The sequence below is a fragment of the Balaenoptera physalus genome, assembly GCF_965194825.1.
Source record: "Balaenoptera physalus genome assembly, chromosome: 10".
In the NCBI taxonomy this organism is placed as follows: Eukaryota; Metazoa; Chordata; class Mammalia; order Artiodactyla; family Balaenopteridae; genus Balaenoptera; species Balaenoptera physalus.
Genome location: NC_138889.1, coordinates 109,949,406 through 109,974,290, shown reverse-complemented (window position 1 = coordinate 109,974,290; position 24,885 = coordinate 109,949,406). Strand labels below are relative to the sequence as shown.

At 52.5% G+C, this 24,885-nt stretch overlaps 1 protein-coding gene across 1 annotated transcript; it reads right to left on the bottom strand.

The window, feature by feature from the left end:
• Positions 1 to 18,045: 18,045 nt before the first annotated feature.
• Positions 18,046 to 18,201, bottom strand: SMIM38 (small integral membrane protein 38; the record flags this gene model as incomplete). Its single annotated transcript, XM_082476942.1, has 1 exon — positions 18,046 to 18,201. One exon carries the CDS (start codon positions 18,199 to 18,201, stop codon positions 18,046 to 18,048), a length of 156 nt encoding a protein of 51 aa, XP_082333068.1.
• Between the last annotated feature and the right edge of the window lie 6,684 nt (positions 18,202 to 24,885).

The window sequence follows — 24,885 nt, the reverse complement described above, 5'->3', positions numbered from 1 at the left end:
AGCCCAGGCCGGCCCTTTGTCTAGAGGATTCTTATCAGCAAAGGCAGACGGCTCTTTTCACAGACATCTGCCAACCCTCGTCCCAGTCTGGAGCTTGGGTTTCCACGGGGAGGCGAAGGCCCGTGTCGGGAGACAGGGCCACGCCAGAGGGGCCAGGCTCTGTTTACACACAGCAGTGGTGGGCGCTGGGTCCCACGGGATCGTGTGTCTCTGTGCACAGGTGGCGGGAGGGCTGCGCTCTGCTCTTGCAGCGCCCGCCTCCCTCCCTCCCTCCTTCCTTCCTTCTTCTCTTCCAGCAGATATTTCGGTGCCTTTTCTGCTCCACACCTGTGCTGTGCAACGGGATTTTAACAGTTAATAAGACTCCCTTCCAGCCCACAGGCAGCTCCCAGGCCAGAGGGAGGCTCAAACAGGCAATCGCAACGCACAACTGACGATGCGACTGGAGGAGGTACAGGGGCCGTGGGAGCCCATGGGGGGCACCTGACCCAGCCCGGGGCCAGGGGCTCCTGGAAGGGTCACCTGTAGGGCCCAATAGCATCCTGGTCACTGCCCTTCCAGAGATGGAGTTACAGCCAGAAGTGCTCCAGAAGCACTGTGGCCTGGCGGGCCCTGGGTCTTTACACCCAGGCCTGGGGATTGACTGCAGTTACGCTTGTATATCCCCAAACATCCCAAACTATTTGACCCCAGAACAACTTTCATCCTCGGCCAACATTTCACGGAACACACTTTTGGAAAGAAAAGTCTCCTTTGTTGTGTCACCATGAAAGTCATCGTTGTGAAAAGCAGACAGTGAGACGAGAAAACAATGTTAAAGGGGGAAAAACAAAAGGTGCTCCTGAAGGCAGGTGACCGATGGGTGTCTAATTCTGCTCCTTCCCAGTACATGACCAATGCCGCGGTAAAGGGATTTTGAAGACATAAACACACAAAGATGCAGAGAATGGAAAAGGCACTACAGCAACCATATTTTAGAGGGAGGACAGAAGACTAGGGAGTGAACACTGACTTAGCAGAATGACTTTTAAAAGCTGGGTCCTATGGGTGGCCCCTGGGAAAGTCAAGGGGTCGGGGAAGAGCTGATTTCCACAGCAGAATCCTCCCAGAATCCCTTCTGGAACTGGGATGAAGAGGTCGCCATGATGAAGAGGACTAGGTGAGAGATTCTGAGATACAGTTGGAGCCCCAGACCCCTTCCCAATCCCCACAAGTGGGAGGACACCCCCCCACCCTGCAATTCTGGAAGAAGAATTTTATTTTCTGGACAAATTAATACAGAGGCTTCCAGGCTGGGGGATGCCAGCCCAGTCAAGGGCCTTGATTACCTTGCCAAGACCAGGGAGGCAGGTTGAATGACCCTTTGCATCCTCCCCCTTTACCAACTAGGTTCCAGAACACCAGCAGTCAGACCTTGCCCCCCATGAGACCTGATCCAGCCCAAGAGGAAAGGTCTAAAGGTTCTGACATCAGGGGATCTTCAAAAAACCACAGTGAAGCTTATGTGGCTTCAAGAGTGGTCAAGCTCCACTCTTGAACTTCCAATGATTCTGTGCCCGCCCCGCCCCCGCCACTTAGTCATGAGTTGACAGCCAAAGGCTATCAGACATCTGCTAACAGTCTGCTAACATGGGAGACAGAAACCAAAACAACCAACAGAAAAATGCAACTCAGAGAAAACTGAGACTGTTCAAGGGAAAGAAAGCTTTCACAACTGTATCAACAACAAGAAGCTGTCTTCAACATCCTCAGAGAGGTAGGACGTCACACCCAAGAACAAGAACAGGGTGCTATCAAAAAGGACCATTCAGAGGACAAAAAGGAAAGAGCTCCCAAATTTAAAAATAAAAATCACAGCAGAAGTGATAACTCAATAAAAGAGTTTAAAAATGAAGTGGAGAAGATATCCCAGGAAGTAAAATACAAAGAGAAGGAGAGGGAAGAAGAAAACGAGAGAGAGGATAAGAAGGATAAAAATAAAGAAGATCCAACATCCAAATAGCAGGCACTACAGAGGTATCTGAGAGGAAGAACAGAAAATACCATCAATGAAATCATTCAAGACAGTTCCCAGCACTGAAGGGCTTTGTTTCCAGATTGAAGAGTCCCACGAAATATCCAGCATAGAAAATAAATATAGACCTGCACCATAGCACATCGTTGTGAAATTTCAGTACACTTGGGACAAAAAGAAGTTTCTACAAGCTTTGGTCGGGGTGAGGGAAAGCCGATTACATACAAAAGATCAGTTCTCAGAGTGGCTTCAAGATTCTCAACAGAATTTCTTGGGTGCAAGCAAACAGTGGAGCAATGCCTTCAAAATTCTAAAGGAAAATTATTTCCTATCCAAAATCCTATGGCCAGCCAATGTATCCATCAAGTATAATGATGGAATTAAAACCATTTCAGACATGCAAGGTCTCAAAAAAATTTGCCTACGAGTTAACAATTTCTCAAGAAGCTACTGAAAGATGTGCTACCCCAATGTGAGAAAATAAACCAAGAAGGAGACTGGAGATGGAAGAAGTAGTTCGTCCACCACGGGTGAGGGGTGAAGGAGGTCCCGGGAAACCTATGAAGGGAGATCCCGGGATAGCAGGGATGCTGTCAGAGTACTGCAGGTCCAGGTGACAGCCACGTGACTCAAGATTTCTGTTGCCACTGTACCACTTTCACCCGAGGCAGGTTGCTGGAGTGAGAATCTTGTCCACTGGCTTATCTTGACCAAATGCTAATGATGTTCCTTCTCTTTCTCCTGCCCAGCAGCCTTCATCAGTCGAGAACTTACGCTTCATCCCCCAGAAGTGTTCTACTCTGACCTATTCCTGAGAGCGGGAAGTTGGCCACAGCAAGCATAGAAGCAGATGGTACAAAGCAATCCACTCTCTCTACCATCCTTCTACGGTGACCAGACACCCCGGCCGCAGTGAGCCCTGTGCCTACCCCATTCTCGAGGTCAGAAAGGATTTGGGCAAACTCGGGCCAGCAAGCAGGCTCTGACCCAGAGGTTCCCTTCAGCTTGCCATCATATTGTGTATTTTCCTGGGAGCCTTCAACTCTTGGTGAAAATATTGCCTTTTCCTCCCACCATTTGGTTTGTACCTCCTACTCCATTTTTCAGAACTAAACAATGTATTATTGAGGGATTGTGGCAGACACTGGGCAGATGGTCACCACGCCTGTTTCTCCTTCCTTCTGGAGGCCCGCCTAGACCACACACATCGCCCAGCCTCCCTCGCAGATAGGTTCAGGTACATCACTGAGCAACACCCAATGATGTACAGCACCTCCAGGCCTGGCCAGAAAAGTCTCCTGCTCCTTTTCTCTCTTTATCCTCTGCCAGCCCAACAAAGGGCACCAAAAGGAGGCTTCCCAGGTTCTGGGGGATGGTACAGTCTCTGGGAGGGAGGGTCCTGGGTCCCTGCATGACGGCATGGAGCAGAGCCCCAGCCCAACCTGCACTGCAATGTCATAAATAAGAAATACACATTGTTTGGATTAGGCCACTGTAATTGGGGGAGGAGGGGTTGGTGGTTACAGCAATTAACATACCCTGATTAATGAGGGACATTTACATAGGTGGTAAAACTGGAGAGAAAAATCTAAGAAAGATTTGTAGGAGCACCGTTTCTGACACAAAGTAGGTAGGTACTTAGTAAACTTTTGCTCAGCGAATCAATGAACAAACAAGTCTGTTCTCTGAAAGGTGGTCTCTGCGTCCTGTCTGCACAGGCATGTGGCCCAGAGGGAGCATGAAAAGTTTACAGCTGATTTGTTGGTGTGGTGGGGATGTGGGTGATATTTCTCCTGTTATTCTTAGGATAACATTGTTTTGCAATAAACATGTAGGGAATGTGGGCCCAGCCTCTCCCACGTTATATACAGCGAGCGTAAAAACATCTATGCGCACAGCTCTCCAGACAGCTGTTTCTTTGCAAGCAAGAGCTCATTTCTCCTCGAAGCAGGCAGGATCCAGGCACCGGGCATCCCCCTTCCAGCAACCCGGCTTTCCAAACCCACCCTCCCCTGGCCCCAACACACAAGGTCCACAGCCCTGCCTTCCCTTAGAAAGCACCCCCTTCCAAACATCCTCTACAGCTTTCGAGGTTGAGTCCAGGTGTCCCCAGGCTGGGACTCCTCACCCCTCCTGTGTCCCCCCAGGACTCTCTGCAGTGGCATTTGTCCACCCACAGTGCCCAGAGGACAGCATGCCAAGGGTAAGGGGCTGGGGCCCACTGTAGTCAGACCGCCTCTGCCCACAGCCCGGATGCTCACTTGCCAAAGGGTTGGCAGGGGGGGCAAATTGCTTCGAGGCCCAGGGATGGTGACAGCACCTGCCCCAGCGGAGGTTTGTGAAAAATACATGAAAGGCTGCACAGAATGTTGTTAGGAAGGTGACTAGCCCCTGTGGGTCATTCAGTAAGCCTTGGCCCTGACGTAGAGGCTGCATCTTCCTCCAGCTCCCGCAATGGCCCCTTAACCCCTCAAGGGCAACACTCACACCCTCCTCGCCGGTAAATGGCCCCACGGGCCATGGGGACAGACCTGCAGGCTTGTCCAGCATCCGAGGAGTCGAGATGAAGCCGTGTCTGCTAATGGAAGCTGCAAGGCTAGAGGCAGGAAGCCCTTGACACTGGCATCTCCATCGGTCCAGCCTCTCCCAGTTGTCTGGACCAGGAGGGGCTGCGGCACAGGCAGCAGCCAGAAGCCAGGCCCCAGGGGACGGCTGAAGGAATGGGGACGTGTAGCCAGAGGAGAGTATACGCAGAAGAGCCAGTCAACCCAGAAACGGGGGCTAAGCACCTACTAAGCGCCAGGCGCCATCCTCAAGTGAGCAAAACAGTGACACAGGCAGGCCAACCCCTGCCCTCCGGGGCTTGCACTCCAGACAGTCCATTAAATAAAAAGATGACCCAGAGAAGACAATTAATACATAAAGCAGCATCAGCTGGTCCCAAGTTCTATGGCAGAAAATAGAGGCAGGTAAGCAAGGAGAGAGGATGCTGAGAGGGCCGGGGGGGTGGGGGAGTGTCAGGGGAGGCTTTCTCCATGTGTGACATTCCAGCAGACACTCGCATGAGCCTTATGGGTTTCTGAGTGGTTTGCTCTCAGATCCATTGCAGTCCTGCCCGGGCACTGTAGAAACGGGACTACATTTCCCAGAGTCCTTTGTCCTCAGGGTCTCGGTGGCTCGGCCAATGGAGGCCCCCGTGGAGGATTGGAGGGCGGGATGAGTGAGAGGCTGAGGTACTTCTTCCCTCTCTCCCTCCTCCCTGTTCCCAGCGCCCGCCAGGTGAGCCCCAACACGGCTTGGGGTCTGCTAGACGCCTGCACCTCTGCGCTCTGGTGACATGGCCTCCTGCCTGTGTCCCACCAGCCCTAGGGACACCAGCTCCCTGCTGTTGCTGGTCTCGAGCAAGAGTGACAGAGGAGTGTTTCCCCCATAACCATAACACAAGTGCTGTAAGGGAAAGCAAACTACCATTTCTCCTTGGCTATTTCTTCTTTTCTCTCCTTCCTGAATCTGGGTGGTTTTTTTTCCCCCAGCCTCCTTCTCCTTTGCTCCCTTTGCTCCTTTAAGTGAGAAGCAGCTTTTTGGCTGATCAGAGAAGCTGCCATTTCCCCATCGGCATTTGCCCAAAGCTGTGCCCTTGAAATCACTCTTATCACCGGGTCCTCACGCATCTGACAACCTCATTTGCTTCTTTTCCAAACTTGACCCCTCTGGTTAAAACGATAAATCGATGGCAATGTCTCATGTCTGCCTGGTCAACAGTCTAGTTGGAGAATCTCAGATGTCCCTAAGATGCACACCAGCCCTGGAGATGGACTGTGGCCAAGGGGAAGTGTGCTTATCCCTCCTCCATGGGAACCGTGGCATGACCCCCTTGAGTGCTTTCTTGAGTTGCACCTGGTGGCCCTGCCCAATCAGTACACGACTGTACTTGTAGAGATGGGGGACAACACTGACCATCACCGGGATGGTTAATTTTATGTGTCAACTTGGCTGGACCACAGGGTGCTCGGATAATTGATCAAACATTATTCTGGATGTGTCTGGAAGGGTGTTTTTAGATGGGGATAACATGTGAGTTGGTAGACCCAATTATGGATTGCACTACCTGTGTGGTGGGCCTCGTCCAATCAGTTGAAGACCTGACTAGAAGAAAAAGCCCAGCCTCCTCTGAGCAAGAGAGCCTTCTCCAGCAAACGGCCTTCAGGCTTCATCTGCAAAATCAGCTCTTCCTGGTTCTACGGCAGACTGTTTTCAGACTCTAACTGAACATTGGGACTTCTGGGTCTCCAGCCTGGAAAGTCTGTATTTGCCAGCCTCCATAATCATGTGAGCCGATTCCGTATAATAAATCTCTTTTTATATATATACACACCCTGTTGGTTCTGTTTGTCCGGAAAACCTTGGCTAATACAATCACCAAATGTCCCAGTAATGTTTAGGTGAAGCCCCTTGTGACAAATTTCTTTTACAAATAAGTGCTAGGGAACATTTACTGTTCCTGAGGAGTGGCATATTTTCTCCAATGGCCGTGCAAATTCTAAACCTTTCATTCTTTCCCTGCTCCCTTTGGCTGCCAGGAATTTGTAGCTTGGCCACAGCAACCACAGAGGGAGCCTGTTTCCTACCCCACCTCGTCCTTGGATTCACCTTCCTTGTTTAACGTCTATTTTCCCATGATCCTGACTTCTCATTTTTGGTGTGTGTTACTCTTCCATTGCTTGTTCTTCCTACAAAGTGCTGGGAGCCGAGGATGGATCGAAGTGTTTTCTTTCCCTCTCCGCTGGCCCCTGCCCAATCCGCTGGGAAGGAGTGGGTTGTCAGGCATGTGCTCAGGGTGGGGTGAGACCACAATCAGACAGCTGTCCACACCGCTGTGGTGAGCGCTCACCAGATACCTTGGGGGCCCCGGGGATGTGGGTGAAGACAGCCAGGGAAGGGGGGAAAGAGCTCCCATGGGCATCTTGCGGAAACTGCCATTGACAGACCATCCATCTGCCTGCCTATCCCCAAGATCAGCTAGAGACAGCTCACTCAATCCCAAGACCTTGGGGCTCTAAGAAAACGTCCTCACCTGCCCCCAGCCCACAGCACTTCCAGAAATGGACGAGCCCACCTCGACCGGCTTCAAATTCCCAAAGCACAAGGTTTTGCCAAACAGATTCCAAAATGTGAGGCTACCCACCACACACCAAATCCAGAAGATCCCAGCACATACTCCTGCCAAGGCTGCCCCCATCGTTATCAATGGTGAGAAGAAGTGGGTGGGAGAGGGTGGCCGTTTCTCTCTGATTCTCCCGCTAATTTCTGTCTCTCTGAGGTCATGACAAGAATAGCTGACGTCCAAAGGGTTTGTTCTCCTGACAGGCAGCAGATGCTTCTTAGGAGGATGAAAATGGGGCATCGTGTTAGGCCATCGTCATGGGTCCTGGCCTCAAAGGCTTACAGGGAAGTGAAGAGAAGGCCAGCCTTAGAGAAAAGGGCAGCACAAAGGTGTTCTGTGTGTCCTGACACTTCCTGGCTCTCTGTGCTGTAGGCCAGGCAGTCAGGGTCTCTTTTACGAATGAGGAGGTTGAATGTAGCAGGTTTACTGAAAGGGTGTACCAGTTAGGATATGGACCAAGCTGTATAACTAACAGCCCCAGAACAGACAATAGCTTTGTCTCCCTCCATCCACGCCTTCACACATGCCCAATGACATCTCCTTCACCATCCCTTCCTGATGTTTCGAGTATGATCCCCAGAGCTTGTCAGTCATTTTCTTGTATGAGACCATAACTAAGATTCATTCTGTCATTAAGACTCATTTTGGGGGTATCAATGAATCCAATCAAGTCCAAATCAGCTCCGTGTTCTCACATCTAGTTCAACATTCTTTTACCTTGTCTCCCCCAAGTTCAGCCCTGTCCCATGGCTCAGGTAGTGGGGGGGACCTCAGTCTGTCCCTTTTCTCTGCTTTCCATCTCCCCCTCTCTAGGAATTGGGGGCTGAAAGGAGGGGTGGGGGCAGAGGAGACATTTCTACCTGATTGGGATGATTATAATCCAGCCCATGTGGCAAAAGCAAGATGCTGGCCCTCCGTCTGGAACCTCTGTGGGTTCTTTGGGGACGCACGTGAGTGCTGTCTGGCCGACCTCTTGTGACCTTCCAAGCCCTCCTCATCTCCTGCCCCCAAATGTCTACCCCACAGACTCTAACTTCTGGGGGTCGTCTCCTCCAGCAGGCTGCCTGCAGGAGCGGTGTCCCTGAAGGATGGCTCCAGCCTTCCACCCACTGCCTTCCTCAGTTTCCCTTGGTCCACAAGGAAGTTGTCATCCCTGTTGTATTAGTCAGGGCACAGGCAAAGCTGCTGTAACAAAGAGCCCCAAAATACAACAGCACACATAAGATGGACTTTCAACTCTCTCGTGACAATCTAGAGTTTGAGGGTGGTCCAAGACAGGCCAAGGGCTCCACGCTATGAGGCTGCCCAAGGAACTGGGTTCATTCCATTGCGTCGCTCATCCACACCCAAGGGAATCACTTCCTTTTCAAGGGTGTCACTGACAGCTTCGTCCATCCCTTTCTTGCACGTCCTGTTGACCACAACCCAATCTCATGGCATACCTGCCACAAGGAGAGCTGGGGAAGTGGCCTCTAGCTGGTGACCCTGCTCAGCTGAGCCTCAGGGGTCCTATCAGGAAGGACGATGGGGGCAATGACTCGACCCTATGGGAAAATTCAGAGTCTCTGCCACACTTACCCATAACTAAGGGGTTCCGTGCAGGTGGCCCCACTGCCTCTCTCTTCATTCTGCCCCGGGGGCAGCTCCAGCCAGCCTCCAGTCCCCTGAATTTACAGGAGAGAAGCAGGTACCAGTGACTACGTTCATGTGTGACCCCCAGGTCCAGGGAATCCCAGACGAGCTCTCCCAGCCTTTACCCTCCCACCACTTTCTGAGCCCCCAGCGACCCTCAGCCATGATTCCACATCACAGAAATCATCACCCCTTGCTCCCTGCAGGCGCCCCAGGCTCTGAGTAGTTTTATAGGGACCTCCCAACTTTGGCTTGGCCAGAAGAGACAGAATCACCTGCAATGCCATGGCACCCACTAACCGATGACCCCCAGGCACCCATTTTCCAGCCCCATTTAAGCTGGAGGTGGGTGATGGGGTTGACAGCTGGGGACATTCTATTCTTTCTGTCAGACGGGACAAAGAACCTCGCACCTCTCAAGAACACAGGGCTCTTATCACCTTATCAGCTTCGTGGCTTCAGCCAAATTCCTGAGACAATGAGAAAAGCCCCATCCGACACACTGATACACACAGCCCCGGGGAAGCTTCTGGGCTTTCCTGCAATCTGACATGGACAGGCTCTGTGCGTTGCCTCTGCTCTGAGACCTTTGCAGAAGACAGTTGTCCTGTCCCCGTCTTGCAGACAGGAACCTGGTCCTCATGAAGGTAAAACTTGTGCCCAGGTCACGTGGGGAGAGGAGAAGATAAGGGATTCAAACCCAGGTGACCGGTGGCTCAGAACGTAGCCCTGGATGGCCACCTCCCCACGGGTGGATCCGTGCAGAACTCCCTCCCGCACCTCTACCCTATAATCCCTCCTGGCACGTCCAGCACCAGGTGCTGATGTTCTCTCCAAGGATTTCCCCAAACGCCCCTCAGTCCTCCCTCCCCGTTCTTTGCCCCTGACCACTGGGCATCTCCAGAAACCCTCCGCCCCTGGCTTCTGTGGCCCAGCACTCAGCTCTCCTCCGCCTCCCCCTCTTCCTCCTCCTCCTCCTCCTCCAATGATGATGACAAGCACGTAACCCCCCATAACTGCTAACTCTGCACATGCTTCCCCAGTGACCATCACAGGGTTCTCCCTGAGCCCCCGGAGGTTAGGGAAGCAGCCCAAGTCCTGTCCCTGCTTTGTCTCAGACCTCCGACCCTTCCTCTCACATCATTTCCATGGTCCAGAGCCCCTGACCTCTGCCCAAGCTTCTGTCCCCTCCCCATCCCCTGGACCTCCTACCCCATTAATCCATCACCCTCATTGCTCCCAGGAACCATCCTCAAGCACAGATCCAGGATCATTACTCCCTTGAAGGCTACCTCCTGTTTGTATGCTAAAGTCCTAACTCCTAGGTAAAAGTCAAAGCCCTCACACTTTGGACCCAACCCACCCTGCACTGTACATCTTCACTCCCTCCTCTACACATCCAGCACCCAGACCAGTGGATCTCAACTTGAGGAGCATGGGAATCACCTGGGGTAGCTTGTTAGCCCTATTTCTGGGTCCCACTCTCAGAGATTTAAAGCCAGCTGGTCTGGGGCGGGGGGTGCCAGGAATCTGCACGTGTACCCAGGTGATCTGAGCAGTCCTGATGGGGATCCTAAATGTGCCACGAGCATCCAGCCTCCCAGCCCTTGCTCACACTGTTCCTTCTGCCTGGAACACCACCCCTGCCCTATCTGCCTATCAGAGTAGCCCAAGTCTTACTTCCAGTGACACCTCCTCCAGGAAGCTTTCCCCAGGCCCTGAGAGAGAATTAACGCCCCTTCCCTGTGTGTATGTCCATGACGCTCTGCACCGTGGTTAGAGCCCTTAGGGCCATCTGCCCGATGTGGGCATTATTCACACGTCATCTATTTTCCCCACTCAACCAACAGCCACTGAGGCAGGGGCCACCTCATCCATCTATCCCGCCCGTGTGCCGAGCCCGTGCAGGTGCTAACACCTGTGGCGGGTGTGAGCGAGTGAAAGAGAGTCTCCGATGGCCCGAGGCTCCAGGCATTGCTGAGGGCTCCTGGCCCTCCCTGCCGTACCACACTGCTGGGGATCCCTTGGCAGACACATCTGGCTTAAAAAGGAAATACACTGTTTCATGACTTAACTCTTTTTATTTTTAGAACGAGTGATTCATCTCCACCACAGGGGCTCCGCGGGCTGCTCTCGGGGGAGTGGGTTGAGGCCAAGTGGCTGCTCTCAGACCAAGCCAGGCCGGGTAGGGGGCCCGGGGCTGGGCTGCTCTGCCCGCACCCGGGGGCCGATGCCTGGCTGAGTGGTGAGCTGGTCACTCCCACCTACCTGCTCCTCCAGAACAAAGCTTCTCAGGATGCCCGGGATGCACCTGCAAAAGAGGCAGCTGGGCAGAGGGTGGCACCTGTCATGTCCCACCTGGGGGGAATGAGGCAGGGATGAAGGAGTTGTTTCTTGAGGTCTCAGCACCCTGTCCTGTTCCCCCCACACACAGACCGGCTGCAGGGGACTGCCCTGGTGCTCCTGCACCAACCTAGCTGTGTCGTCCTCGCTACCCCTCCTCCTCCGGGGGAAGAACCTGGTGTCCGCCCCCCGCCCGTCTCCTCCATCTCTGGGGTCGGAAGAAGTACCTGCTCCCCGGCTACGCAGCCTTTCGGTAGGGAGGTAGGGAGGGCAGTTTTAGTGATGCCGTTGGTGCACAGACGGAGGGACCACACCCCCTTTGCCCTGCTTCCCCCCCTCCAGGGGCCCCTTCCCTACTCACCACACTCTAAACACACAAGGCAACATCTGCTCCCTAAACGCCCCCCAGACCCTCATCCCTTGGCGCCCCCCTTGCTTCACTTTTCCAAGATGTATAACCCACCCATTTCTTCATTTGTTTCTTAACACATATATGGTCATTAGAGAAAAAAACAGAAAATTCACAAAAACTGATGCAGGATAATAGGAAGAATATAAGGAACGTGTTGCCAGTTATGGCGAAAGAGCGGGTGACGGGCGGGAGAAGACATCTGTATTTGTTCAGAAGCACTCAGAACAGCTCCAGACCAGACACAAGAAACCCAGTACAGTGGATGCATTTCGGGAGGGGCTCAGATAGCTGGGGGGGAGAGGTGAGAGGCAGACTCGCTTTTCACAGGATGCCCTTCTGTACTTCTCAAGGAGGAGGGAGGAGAAGGAAGATGCAAAAGCCAGGATGAGTCCCCAAGACCACCCTCACTTCTGACCCCAATTGCAGGTTTGGGGGGGGTCCCCCGGTTCTCAGTTTCCATCATTTGTTAGAAAGATTCCAAACTCAATGAAAGCTGTTATACTCATAGTTATGGCTTATTACAGCAAAAGGGTACAGATTAAAATCAGCCACGGGCAGAGATGCACGAGGCAGAGTCCAGGAAAGCTCCACGCATGGAGCTCTGGTCATCCTTCCCCACGGAGTTAAGGATGGCGCCAGCTCTTCCCAGAAACACACTCGGAGTATCGCCAACCAGGGAGGCCCCCTGAGCCTTGGTCTGCAGAGTTTTCACTGGCCTCCATGCCCCAGACACACTGGACCACCCACAGGTCTGGCCTTCAGTCCCCAGCCCTTCCGGAGGTAGAACAGACACTGCATGGCCCAAAGCCCCCATCCCAAGTCACATCCTTAGACTGTCTAATGTGGCCCCAGGTCCCAGGTAAACAAAGACACTCTTATCAGGCAGAACATTCCAAGGACCTGGAAATCCCTTCCCAGAAGCTGAGGGCAAAGACCAGAACTCTCTCTGGGTAGGTTAATTCTTTACTACCCAGAAGGTCTTAGAAATAGAATGACCAGCCATCCCAGTTTGCCCAAGACCTCCTGGTTTTAGCACTGAAATCCCATGTGCCCTGGAGCCCCCAGATCCCTTAGTCTTAAGACAATTAGCCACCCTGCATGTAAGCACCCCTCCACCCTCCCCACAAAAAGGTGGTGGCTGTGTTCTGTGCTGTCTTGGCTAAGATGCCAGAGTGCCAGCCCGGGAGGCCACTCCAGAGGAGCCATCAGATTTTGTGCCGTGAAGGTCCACGTGCAGCCCCAGGTGCCACAGTGGTCCTGGCCTCTCTAAGCCCCAGGCCACAAGCGTGGGCAGCAACGTGCCAAAGGTGCCAGCTTCTCCTGAAGGTCACTGGGCATCAAGGTAGGAAGCGAGAGAGATGGGCGTGGTGGGATTTGTCCTGGAGGGTCAGGTCTGAGCTTCCTCGGCCCAGGCCTCTTCCTTCCTGATGGCCAGCCTCGGGCCTCATGTCCACAATAAATCTCACCTTGGGCACCTAAGGAAATAACAGAAACCGAAAAAAGGAAATAACTTGACCACTTACAGTGGCTAACACGTTGTCATGAAGTTTGCTCCTAGATATTTTGCTCCTAGATTTTTCATGCCATCACGTCTCCTGATAAATTGCTGTATGTGTGGTTTCTGCATATTGATTCAGACCCACCCAGTTTACTGAATTCTGTTATCAATTGTTTTCATTGATTTTCCTTCATTTTTCCAAGAAAGTCAGCCATCTTCCTATAAATAATGATGCATCCTCTCCTTTCCAGTGTTCATACCTCTAATTTCTTCCTCTTTGTAATTGTGCTGGCTGTGCTTCCAGAACAAATTCAGACAATCGTGGACATCTTCCTCCTGACTCCAGGTTTTGACAGAAAAGCTGCTGGTATTTCCCTGTTAATCATGATGTTACTTTTCCTGTTAGGAGAGAACTATTTTTTCAGGTTAAAAACATATCAGTATATTACCTATTTCTGTTTTATTCAGAGTTTGAGATTGGATGTGAATGTTATCCAGATACATTTGGAAATATATCAAAGGAAGTTATCAAAAATTTTTTTCTCTTTGGAGCTACTAATATGGTAAATTACATTAATTGATTTTCTGATGTTCAACCATCCTTGCATTCCTGGAACACTCACCACTTGGTCACCATGTTTTATCCCTTTAATATGATGCTTAATTCGATGGTTTATATTTTTTCATCAATTTCTTAAGTGACACTGGTATGCGTTTTCTCTTTCTGTACTACCTTTGGTGGATTTGGGCATCAATGAATGTTTACTACATTAAAAAGAAATGGGAACTGTCCTTCTTTTATGTGCTAGAGCAGTTTAAGTAGTGTTGTATCACCTGTTCTTTTTTGGCATGATAAGGGGTCTTCCTCTGAAACATTCTGGACCTCTATGCTTTTTTTTTTTTTTTTTAAGGAGGGTAGACTTGGACAACTTCTTGTTTCTCCAAGGGTAATCCATTTGTGCAGATATTACATCTCTTTGGGGGTCATTTTTTATAAATTGTGTTCCCTATGTTTTCAACTTCTCAAAACCCTTCAAATACACCAGAACCTTTTTCCTGGGAATTGAGTTTTCCATGTCTCTGTAGTTGTTTCCCCATAGGCTTTTTAATTTTGTGTGTGTTTCCTTCTCCTTTTTTCTTGACTGGGTTGGTTAATAATGTCCCTTTTATTGTTGGGTGTCTTCCGCTCAAAAACACCACTTAAAAATGGCTAAGATGGTAAATTTTACGTCGTGTATTTTAACACAATGAGGAAGAAGAAGAAGAGAGAAGAAGAAGAAGAGGAAGAAGAAGAAGGAGGAGAAGAAGGAGGAGGAGGAGGAGGAGGAGAAAAGGAATGCAGAAGAAATGTTTTAAAAAAAAGAAAGAAAGAAATCCAGGATTTGGATACATTAGTTAATTCTATCAGTGTTAATACATTAATTTCCTCTCTTACCTTTACTTCTGCCTTCTGTCTTTCTTAGCTTTGTTCCATTGTTCTTTTTTAAATTTATTGAGTCATATGCTTAATCCATCAATTTTTATTCATGTTTATTAATAAAGGCATTTAAGTCCATAACTTTTCCTCCGAGAACTGCTTTAGCTGCATCTCATAGGTTCTAGTATGCTGTAGTTACATTATCACTTAAGACCCCTCCTCCAGGAAGCTCCCTTCTGTGTTCCTATAACACACAATCCACTCACACACCATAGCACTTTCACTACACTATGAAGGCCTGCTGCAGTGCTGTGCAATATAAAAAAAAAAAAAAATGTGAGCTACATATGTAATTTTAAATTTTCTAGTAGCCACACTAAAATGCATTAAGAGAAACAGGTGAGATTAATTGTAATATTTTATTTAACCCAAGGTGTCCAAAATATTATCATTTCAATGTATAATCAGTAGAAAACCATTATTAATTAGATTTTACAGTATTTTCTGTGCCAAGCCTTCAAAATCTGGTGTGTGTTTTACACTTTTAGGACCACTTAATTCACACTGGCCACAGTCTTAGTGGTTAATAGCCTCGTGTGCCTTGTGCAGGTCTAATACTCTTTTCTAGTCTAGCTGCCCATTTCTTGCCTCCCAGACTGCAAGCTACCTGAAGAGCAGGCACTTCACTTTCAACATTGTATCCATGACACCTCCCACGTTGTGAGGTTGCCAGCGCCCAGTGAGGCTTCCTGAGTTAACGACTAGCACTACTCCTCCATTTACCCATCTGCGGCTCATCACTGCCATTCACTTAGCCATCAGCTATTCACAGCCTACCCTCCATGTGCTGCAGTCTTTGTCCGTTGCTACCAGGTGTGAGTGAAGAAGCATCTCCATGTATCTCTAAGAAGGAATAAGTCTCTTTCATCCTTAGACTGTCTTACTGGAACAAATTCTTAGGAACCCCAAGGAACCATGAGAAGTTCCACCCTCTGACTCCAGGCTGGAGCTGCCAAGGACAGGTGAACACAGCTGATATTTCTAAATGGCAGACAAGGGCAAAGCTGGCACATAAGGATGCCACTAAAGACACACAAATACCCAAGATAGTGTCCTGGATAAAGACTGCAATGACAAAGAATGGCCAAGGAACCATGTCTCAGCATCTAGGGATGCCATGTGACATAATTCTAGTTTATGGCATATAAATTTAAGGGTTTCTGGGAAGCTTTGCTTCCCTGATATAGATATCTCTCCCTCTCTATCACCCTTTTCTTTCTCTTCCTGCCTGGAATTCACTCAAGATGCCTGGAGTAGCTGCAGCCTTCTTGTAACCATGAAGACCAAAGCTTCACGCTAAGGATGGCAGAGCAGAAATATGGAAGGATCTGGGTCCTTGATGATATCATGGAGCTGCCATACCACAACCTGGGAATGTCAAATGCCAGACTTCTTGCTACATGTAAAAGAAAAATGAAAAAAAGAAGAAAAAAAAAACTTCTCTTGTTTAAGTCACTGTTTGTCTACGTGTCTGTTACTTGCAGCTGAATACAACCTCTGCCTATGTGGGACCAGGACACAGCCTCTCTTGACTCAGCTGCAGTGTTTCGAGTGCCTACACTGAGTCAGACATGTGTCAGGAGGCTATAGACGGTTGATGCATGGATGCAGAGGGCTTGTACTCTGATGAGTAATTCTGACTAGAAATTTCATCAGTTGCAAGTGACAGAAACCAATGTAAACTGGCTTAAGGAAGAGGAAAAAAAAAATCTATCATCAGTCAATGTAACTGGAAAGGGGTTCAAATAACGTTGGCAGAATCCCGTCTTCTCCCATGGTTCCAGGTTGGTTGGCCACCTCCATCCCCTCTGCTGGACAACCCCAACAGGAGAGTGTGTCCCCTCCCCAATTCCAGCAAGAGCCCCCAGATTCTAGCTCGTGGACCAAATGGTGAACCTCAAATCTACATGCCCATGTGGACACGCAGGTCACACACACTCAGCAATGGGCCAGACTTGAGTGTGTCATGTGAGCCTCTGACTTCTCCCTCCATCCAAGGGGCTGCTTTGCCCAGGACAGAGGGGTTTCTCAGGTCGTGGGACTTTTAGTTTTAAAACCTGGCAATACCAGGCAAACCTCCCTCTACTAGTACACGCTCATGACAGCGAATGTGATTTCTCTTCCTCAGAGAGATCAGCAAAATCATACGTGGTCATTTTAAAGAAAATCGGATGACATTTTCCCTAAAGAGAATGAGAACACCCCCTCCCCGAACCCAGCGATCAAGAGCCCTCAGGACCCCGTGGCCAGTTGTCCTTACACAGGGGGACACGAGTTCTGCTCGGCCACTGGCTATCACAACTGCCCAGAGGATAGCCACGCACCAGGCCTCCACGAATCACGCCCGTGGTCCCTTCTGCCAAGATGCTGCAAGGCGGACGGCTCCCGGCTAAGGGGACCCAAGTGCCCGCTCACCAACTCCAGCCCCGTAACAGCCACCTAAGACTCCAGGCTGACCCAAGTCCTTTTGGAATTAATGGCGTCACCAGGCTCCAGCCTCCCAGGAACGTCTTGAATCAGCTGATGCTTCTCGGTCTGGGGGACTTGGCCACTGGTGTTGCCAAAATCTCCCGGGTGATTCAGATCTGCTGCCAGGTCGAGAAGCACCGAGCCACCACGTGCTGCCCCTTAAGTCAGGTGTGAACCGGCTGGTGTGACAGGAGGGGGCACAGGGGGTGCCAGATTCTTGGGCACCCGTCAAGCTTCCCTGCCTGTCCGTCTTCTCAGGGGTGTCTCAGCCACACACTTAAAAGCACGAAGGAACAGAGGGCCCTGGGTCCTGTGACTTCTCCATTAAATTGTCCTCTACATGTCCTGTGGTTTGCATATGGGGGGGGGATGGCTCACCCCACCCCTTACCTGACCCTCCTGATAACCTTCGGTGGGGGCTGGGGGCAGGGACTATTGCGTCCATTTAAGAGATGGGGAAAGAGAGTTTGCCCATGGTCAGCCAGAGCTGGACTTGAACTCAGAGTCTCATGTCTGTCTTGAGACCCTCCCAGTGGTCTGCTCTGGGGAAACCAGGGCACTGTCTGCGCTTACTTATACCTGCAGGAGACTGAGTCAGGGGGTGGCTTTTGGTGGCAGGGCTGGCTTGTGATGTGGTCATATCTGTCCTTGCAACCCCTCCACCCAGCCCTTCTGGCTCACACCCACCTCTTCCTGCAAACACGTTTATAAAGCATTGGAAGCAGGGAAAGTATTAAAGCAAGACCCACTCCCAGGATCACTCACTTCAACACAGGACACCAGACCTGGTGGAGAGATGGGCAGGGGGCCCCCTCCATCCCCCGACGGGGGACGTGACCAGGACAGCCCTGGTCAGTCCAGGTGGGGCCAGTCCCTCTCTGCCCCGTGGGTGGGATGCAGGGGGTGGTGAGCCCGCTTTGCTCCCCGCTCCCTGTGCCCACCCTCAGCCCCAGGACAGGCCGTCTCTGGGACAGCACCCTCCTGGAGGGACGGCCCTTCGGCGCCTGGAGCTTGAGGCCCCGGGCCGGCAGAGGCCCTAGTCCTCCTTGGGTTTGCGGGGCCGCCGCCGGGCCAGTCTATAATCGATGTAGGTGCCAAGGCAGGACCACAGGATGAAGCGCGCCAGCAGGATGACGACCAGCAGGAGAATGAGCGGGTCGGGGCCCGTGCTCCCCCCGAACCAGGAGGCCATGCCGAGGGCAGGCGCCCCCCAGAGCGGCCGCCCCCCACTGCGTGGTCCGTGTGTGGACCGGCCGAGCACCGGCTTCCAGGTCCAGGTCTGCCAGGTGCCAGCCGTGCGGCCAGGAGCCTGGGCCGCGCGCTCAGTCCAGCCGGGGGTCTCCCGCTCTAACCGACCCCGTCCGCTCTGAGCCCCAAGCCAGGGGCCTCCCCGGCGGGAGAGGACAGATCGGGGACGGCGAGCAGCCTCCTTGGAGAAGAGGCCCCGCGCCATTCATCCCGAGCGGGCGGCTCTCGGGGCCGACAAGGGCCGCATTGTCAGGGCCCAGGCGGGAGGCTCCCCCTGCCCGGCGCTGACGTAATCTCCAAACGTCTCCGGCGGCAGCTGCTGGGCGAAGCTGGCCACCTTCTCCGGGTGCTTTCAGCCGCCCACGCCCGCTCTTCCGGCCCGCCAGACAATCGGGCCCTTTCTCTGCCCAATTAGCTATCACTTCTGGAGGCCGGCGCTGTCCAGCGGCTGCGGGCCCGTCGGGAGGGGCCGGGGAGCCCGGCAGGAGGGCAGGCGGGAGCTGGGCGGATGAAAGGGGAGGAGAGGGGAGAGAAGGTGAGATCAGTCGCTCGGAGCCCAGAGGCGACCCCAGGCGCGGCTCAATTAGCACACGAGCCGCCAGCATCTCAAAGACCCACACTGCCCGCGGGGGTGGGCGGCGCGGGGCTGGGGGCGGGGGCAGCGCCGGCGGCCCAGGAGGGGAACCTGCTTAATCGCCCAGGAAGGGCAGCACCGACCCCCCGGATCACCGCCCCCACCAGGCCACCAAGAGACCTTGGGGGACACCCACAGCCCAGGCTGGACGGGTCAGTCCTGCGGGCCTCCCCTCACACCCCTCATGGCCTCAAGCTGGGGCCCACCAGGGACCCTCGGAGTGACCGGCTCACCTTTGCGGCCACAGACCTCATCAGAAAGGGAGGCAAGTGACAATTCTGCTTTGAAGGGCCACGATGAGGCCTAAGGGACCGTGTCCACACGGGACCAGCAAGGCACCTGGGGGGGGAGTCACTCGCTGCCTTCCTGTCCCCCGAGAGGACGCCCTCAGACATGTCCCCACCGCACTGCTGAAATACCAGCGTCTGCCCGCCACACACACCCACACACACACACCAGAACACGTGTACACACATACACACACGGCTGCACGTATAACATACACATGCAAGTGTCCGTGCCCCGTGCACACACACGCGTGTGCGCACACCAGGGCACACACACCTCTGCAGGCGCTGCCCATCCCCAAGTTCATCTCTGGCCTTTCCCAGGCAAGTTTCCCTTGGGTGAAGAGACAGCCCCTCCTCCAACCCCAGTTCCCCGGTACTGCAGCGCAAAGGGGTGCAAGCTGGAGGTCAGGTCCTCGGACGCTGCAGGAGGCCAGCCGAGTTCTCAGCGGGAAATGGTCCACCCCCAGGTACCCGAGCCAGGGAGAAAGCTGAGCAGCCTCCAGGGCTGCGGGCCACCTGAAGCCAGTTCCTAAATTTCTCCTTCATCTACAAAATGAGAATGTGCTCCCACCCAGCCCTTCCAGAAGGTTCTAGCTAAGGAGTGAATGCAAAGCCTTTGACAGGGAGCCCAGCGTCAGATGGACAGTGGGAAGACGGCGTTCGCTCGCGGTTTCCTAACGACGATCCAGTGAACGTGTGTGGACGCTCCCCGTGGGCCAGACCCAAGGTGAGCCCCCGACCTGCACCCTCCCCCAGCCCTCACCCCTGGAGCTCGGGCATCACCCCGACCAGCAAATGCTGTCTCGAAAGTGCCCAGTGCCATACTGTGCCCTCTGGGGGGCAAACACCCCTTTCCACCTCCATCCACAGAGAGAGCCGCCAGCCGGTGGCCTGGCCAGGCGTCCGGCGCGTCTGCGGAATAGACTCTCAGGTAACATTCAGCCCTGGGCTTATTTGCCCTGACAGAGGATTGAAGACCACTTCAAACACACGTGGGAATTCAGATCGTAGGAGCCCGACATGGAGTCAGTAGTCAAACAGATCCAGGACATGGCAACTGGATAAGGGCTTCCAGAATGTTGCAGAAAGTCCCCAGGAGCGTTCACAAGTGCCCACCCACCCAGCCACCGAGAACCCACCTGCGTGGGGAGTGAAGGTCCCAGGGGAGAGCGACCGAGAGTGGGGAGGGAGAAGAAGACTTTTCCTTGAGTTTCTCTTACTTGGAAGGTCAGCGTCTCCCAGTGGGCATCCTAGGGTAGCCGCAGGCAGGGGCGCACGCCGGGCAGGGCCCGTCCTCCTGGTCTCAGCCTCCCACCCAGCAGCCCCTGACCCAGCAGCGGGGACAAGGTGGCCTTGGATAAACGTCTCTGTTTGCAAGCACACAATCGACACACAAAGTCAACATTGCCCCAGTCATGTGGCGTCCACGCACAGAGACTCTCCAGGGTCACGGACGCCTCCCCCTTCCTGCTCAGACGTCCCCAGGCCCCTGGAACTGGGGAGGCCAAGGTCAGCGCGCCCTTCGGGAGAGGTAGCGAATAGCCCCCCTCCCCCTGGACGGTGTGCAGCTGACCCAGGGACGCCTTCTCTTGGGAAAGGTCTACCTGACGCAGGTGCAGAGGACGCTGGAGGGACAAGGTGGCCGTCACCCACAAGGGGAAAGTAATAAGCTGATACTAAATATGCAGCGCCCACAGCCTCCCGTGGAGTGGGTGCTGGGGTCCCCACTCACAGGGAAGCAACCATGTCACCCCACGATTAACAGTGACAGTGAGCTACACCCCGCCCCTGGGTCCCTTTCCCCTGTCTCCGTGCACTCTGTCTCTGGCTCCCATGTCCTTTTGCTCCTGACTCTTCTCCAGGGACATCCTTGGCTATAGGAGCTACCCCAGCATGCAGGGGTTTACATCCCCCCAGGCCACCCTTCACCAAGGACTGACCATGGGGGGATGAAAGCCCAGCTCCCCTGCTGGGCATCAGGACAAACTCAAAGGTCACACAGCCCCCAGAATTCCCCCTTGAGATCACAGTGAGCTTGGGACGGTACCCAAAGTCACAGCTCTCCTTGGCTTCTTCCCCCCCTTCTCCCGCCATCCCCATGCCTCCCAGCTCCTCCCTCCCGTTTCCCCAGGGTGCATCTCCTCTTAAATCACCTGCCCAGGAATGCCATGGCAAGATGAGCGTCCCATCCCTGGGAGCTGGAGTTTGCCACGACTCCCAAGCCCAGCAGGTGGAAGCTTCTACCTGGGTCGCCGAGGACGGACTGGGGGACCTGGGTTATTTTCAGGACTGCCAATGGCCAGGGAATCTTACTGCACCCAACGTCCAAGCACTGAAGCAGCAACTGGCAAGTCCTCCCTCATCACTCCCTTAACAATACCTGGCAGATGACCCCAGCCCGCAGGTGAGGTTTGTGCAGGAGGGCTGGGAGTGGAGGAGCACAGTTGTGTCCCCACCCAGGACCTGCTGTCCCTAGAGGTCACGGCCCTGGAATGAGCCCCAAGTGTTCCACTCAAGTTGCTTGCCCTAAACAAGCTGTGTCGCCATCAAGGTGTCCCGGCAGTGCTCTGGGACTCAGTTTCCTCCTCCATAAAATGGGACAATAGCCCCTCTCCCATGTTCTGCAAGCAAGGCCGGGGATCAGAGTACTTTGCAGGTGGTAAAAGCACTGCTCAAATGTCATAAAGACCCAGTGGACTTCCCCGACTCAAAGGCAGGGCCCCATGAAAGAAGCTGAGTCTTCATACCCAGGCACCACCCGCATCTCACCCTGGTGTTTGGTTGGTTAGTTTTGTTTGTTACTTTCATCACAGACCTAACATGCTCTGAAGTCTTGTATGTGTTTCTAGAATGTGAGCTCCCACCACACCCCCCGGGGCTGAGCACAGTTCCTGCACCTAGAAGGCCCTCAGTAGGAACATCTTCACAGGCTGGTGTCAAGAAGTGAAATTAAAGGAAGCCCATGTCTTATTAGACTGGATTCTGCCAAAACTGTCAAAGCCCCAGCTACAACGGGGCCGAGAGTGAGATTCTCCAAAGCGTTGGAGTCTTATTGAAAATCATTATTCATTTTTTCTTTTGGCAAAAGCAAGACACACTTGTTATTACCAAAATAATAAAAATAAAAAAGCAAACATTGCATACATGTGTGAGTTAGAGAGTGAATGTCAACTCCTATTTCTGCCAAGATGGAGCGAAAGATGCCGGAGGTCCCTAGGCTGGATGGAGACCCTGGAGTTAACATCCTAAGGAGGTTTGTGGTCGACTTACTTCTTCCCCTGAGAATATTGCATCTCAAAACCCAGCCGGCATGGGCAGCTGAAATCAACAGAACATGCATTGCAAACCGGCTCTCCACTGAAACGCTCCCTACTTGCAGACGGGGAGAAAATTAATTTTCTTTCTTCCTGCTCCACAAAAGCAGCTTAGAATCCCAAACAGTGGGACGAGTGGGGAAAAGTGGAAAGCTTCCTCATTGAGGGAGACCCCTGCGCGGGCCGGGTTTTCTCCCTAACAAGGGACGGCCCCCGCCGTTTGAAACGTCCCCCTGCAAACATAAAGCCAGGCCCAGGAGAACGCACTTGAGAAAAATCACGCCACTGCCCTTCCAGCAGTTGAAAGCTGGTATGTAACTTTGCTTGGGGTGATCAAACAGCTAGTCAAGGACGCTGTCAGGAACAGAATGAAATTCCAAATAAATTAGCCATGTCCGAGAAGCCAATACAACACCGGATTAAGGCTCACAAAGAAAACACAATTTATTCAGCCTACCTTGTCAGAATTCTTAATAACCTTCCTTCGTTTTTCTCACCTCGGGCCCAGAGTCCCCGGCCAGGAAGGGACAAAGTGAACCCCTCTTGGATCCTGGGGCTGCAGAGACATGCCTGCATGATAGATGCTTACGTCTGGGTGAGCCCTGAGTGTTTATAAAATTGTGCTTTCACAAACATTTCAGCAGAGACCATCCATGTCGCCCAGAGGAGGCAAGCTGTCACCAAGCCCCAGACGCACATACGGCTTGCTCACTTCTGAATGAGAGTTCATACATTAGAATAAGGGACGAGGGGGCCAAAGAGAGGAGTATTAACCGTCGGGGCTTAACTCTTTGAGGTTTAGGGAGAAGTAGCATCCTGCCTGCCGGCCTCTTCAATGAAGTATGCTCTGACAAGGGGGTGGGAAGGGGGGGGGTCTCTACCCAATCATTTCATCTTTTAAGGCAACAAGTAGGTGAAAGGGAACTCAGCCCTCTGCAAATACTGACCATCCCCTGATACAACCTGTTAATACAAAACAGCCCTAAAAACAATAACTTTTTTTTCTTTTTTTCTTTTTTTATTGAAGTGTAGTTGATTTACAAGGTTGTGCCAGTCTCTGCTGTACAGCAAAGTGACTCAGTTATACACATAGAGACATTCTTTTTTTGGTAGACGCAAACTATTACATTTAGAATGGATAAACAACAAGGTCCTAACGTATAGCACAGGGAACTATAGTCAATATCCTGTGATAAACCATAATGGAAAAGAATATAAAGAACAATACCTTTTTTATCAATGAACCCAGACAGCTTTCACACACCGACAAACGTTCTTTGAAAGAGTTAACAGGCAGAGGTTGGTGCGGCCCAGATGAGGCACCTTCGAAGGCACTGGGGGATGTACCTGGGTTGCCTGAGGACCTCACTGAGAGCCGGGGGCCTTTTCTTTTTCACAGAGAGGGGAGTGGAGAGACAGAGTTGGGGGGGTGGCAGGATTTGCTTTGCAGCACTAAGGCATTTGCAAGAGATAAAACCAGCAGGAATTTTGAGAGGGGCTGGAAGGAAGTGATCCGGCCATGAGTCTCGGACGGAATGTCAAGATGCTTGAGAAATACACAAGATGAAGATTTTTCCCAGAAATAGAAAAAAAGGAGAGCGGGGGGGTTGGGGGGGTGGGGAGATGACCTAATGGTATTAATTTTTTTTTAAGATAAAAGAAATGTACTGAGTAGAAGGTGAAAAAAAATCTCAGCAGTTTCCCAAGCGTGACCTGGCCTAGATTCTCTCTCTTGATTTCTAAATTTTAAAAGAAAGGGAAATGATAGGGGACAAGGATCAGGGAGGTCCGCTGCACAAAATGATTTTTGATGTGAGTGTGTGCCCCTCACAACAGGCCTTGTGCTGGGGGCGGCAGACGTGGGGACTTGGGGACGATCATGGGCTCTCGAAGGTGGATTGAGCCACAAGATAGTGCCCCATTGGCACCCCGTGTGTGACCTCAGGGAAGATCGCCTGTCCCCTCAGAAACACCACATTCTCACAACCATCGGAGGGGCTCACGTCCACACACCTCCCACGTCTCCATTGTCACCGGTGGGTGACAGTGTCAGTTATCAGGGACAGGAGGCTGCTCAGGCATGTCCCCTGGCCATGAGCTAGCTCAGGTGTGTTCTCTGGCCTTGGGCTAGTTCAGGTGTATCATCAGGCCATGGGCTAGCTCAGGTGCGTTCCCTGGCTGTGGGCTGGCTCAGGAGTGTCCCCTGGCCATGGGCCGGCTCAGGTGTGTCCCCGGGCTGTGGGCTGGCTCATGGAAGATGGAATGGAACTCTGTCAGGAAGCACAGCTGCTGGGTCTCACCTCCACCTAAGGCCACACATCCTCCAAGGCGAGGTGTGTCCAGCTTCTTGCACATCCTCTCTCCCTGCTCACTGGCCTCCTCTGCTCTGC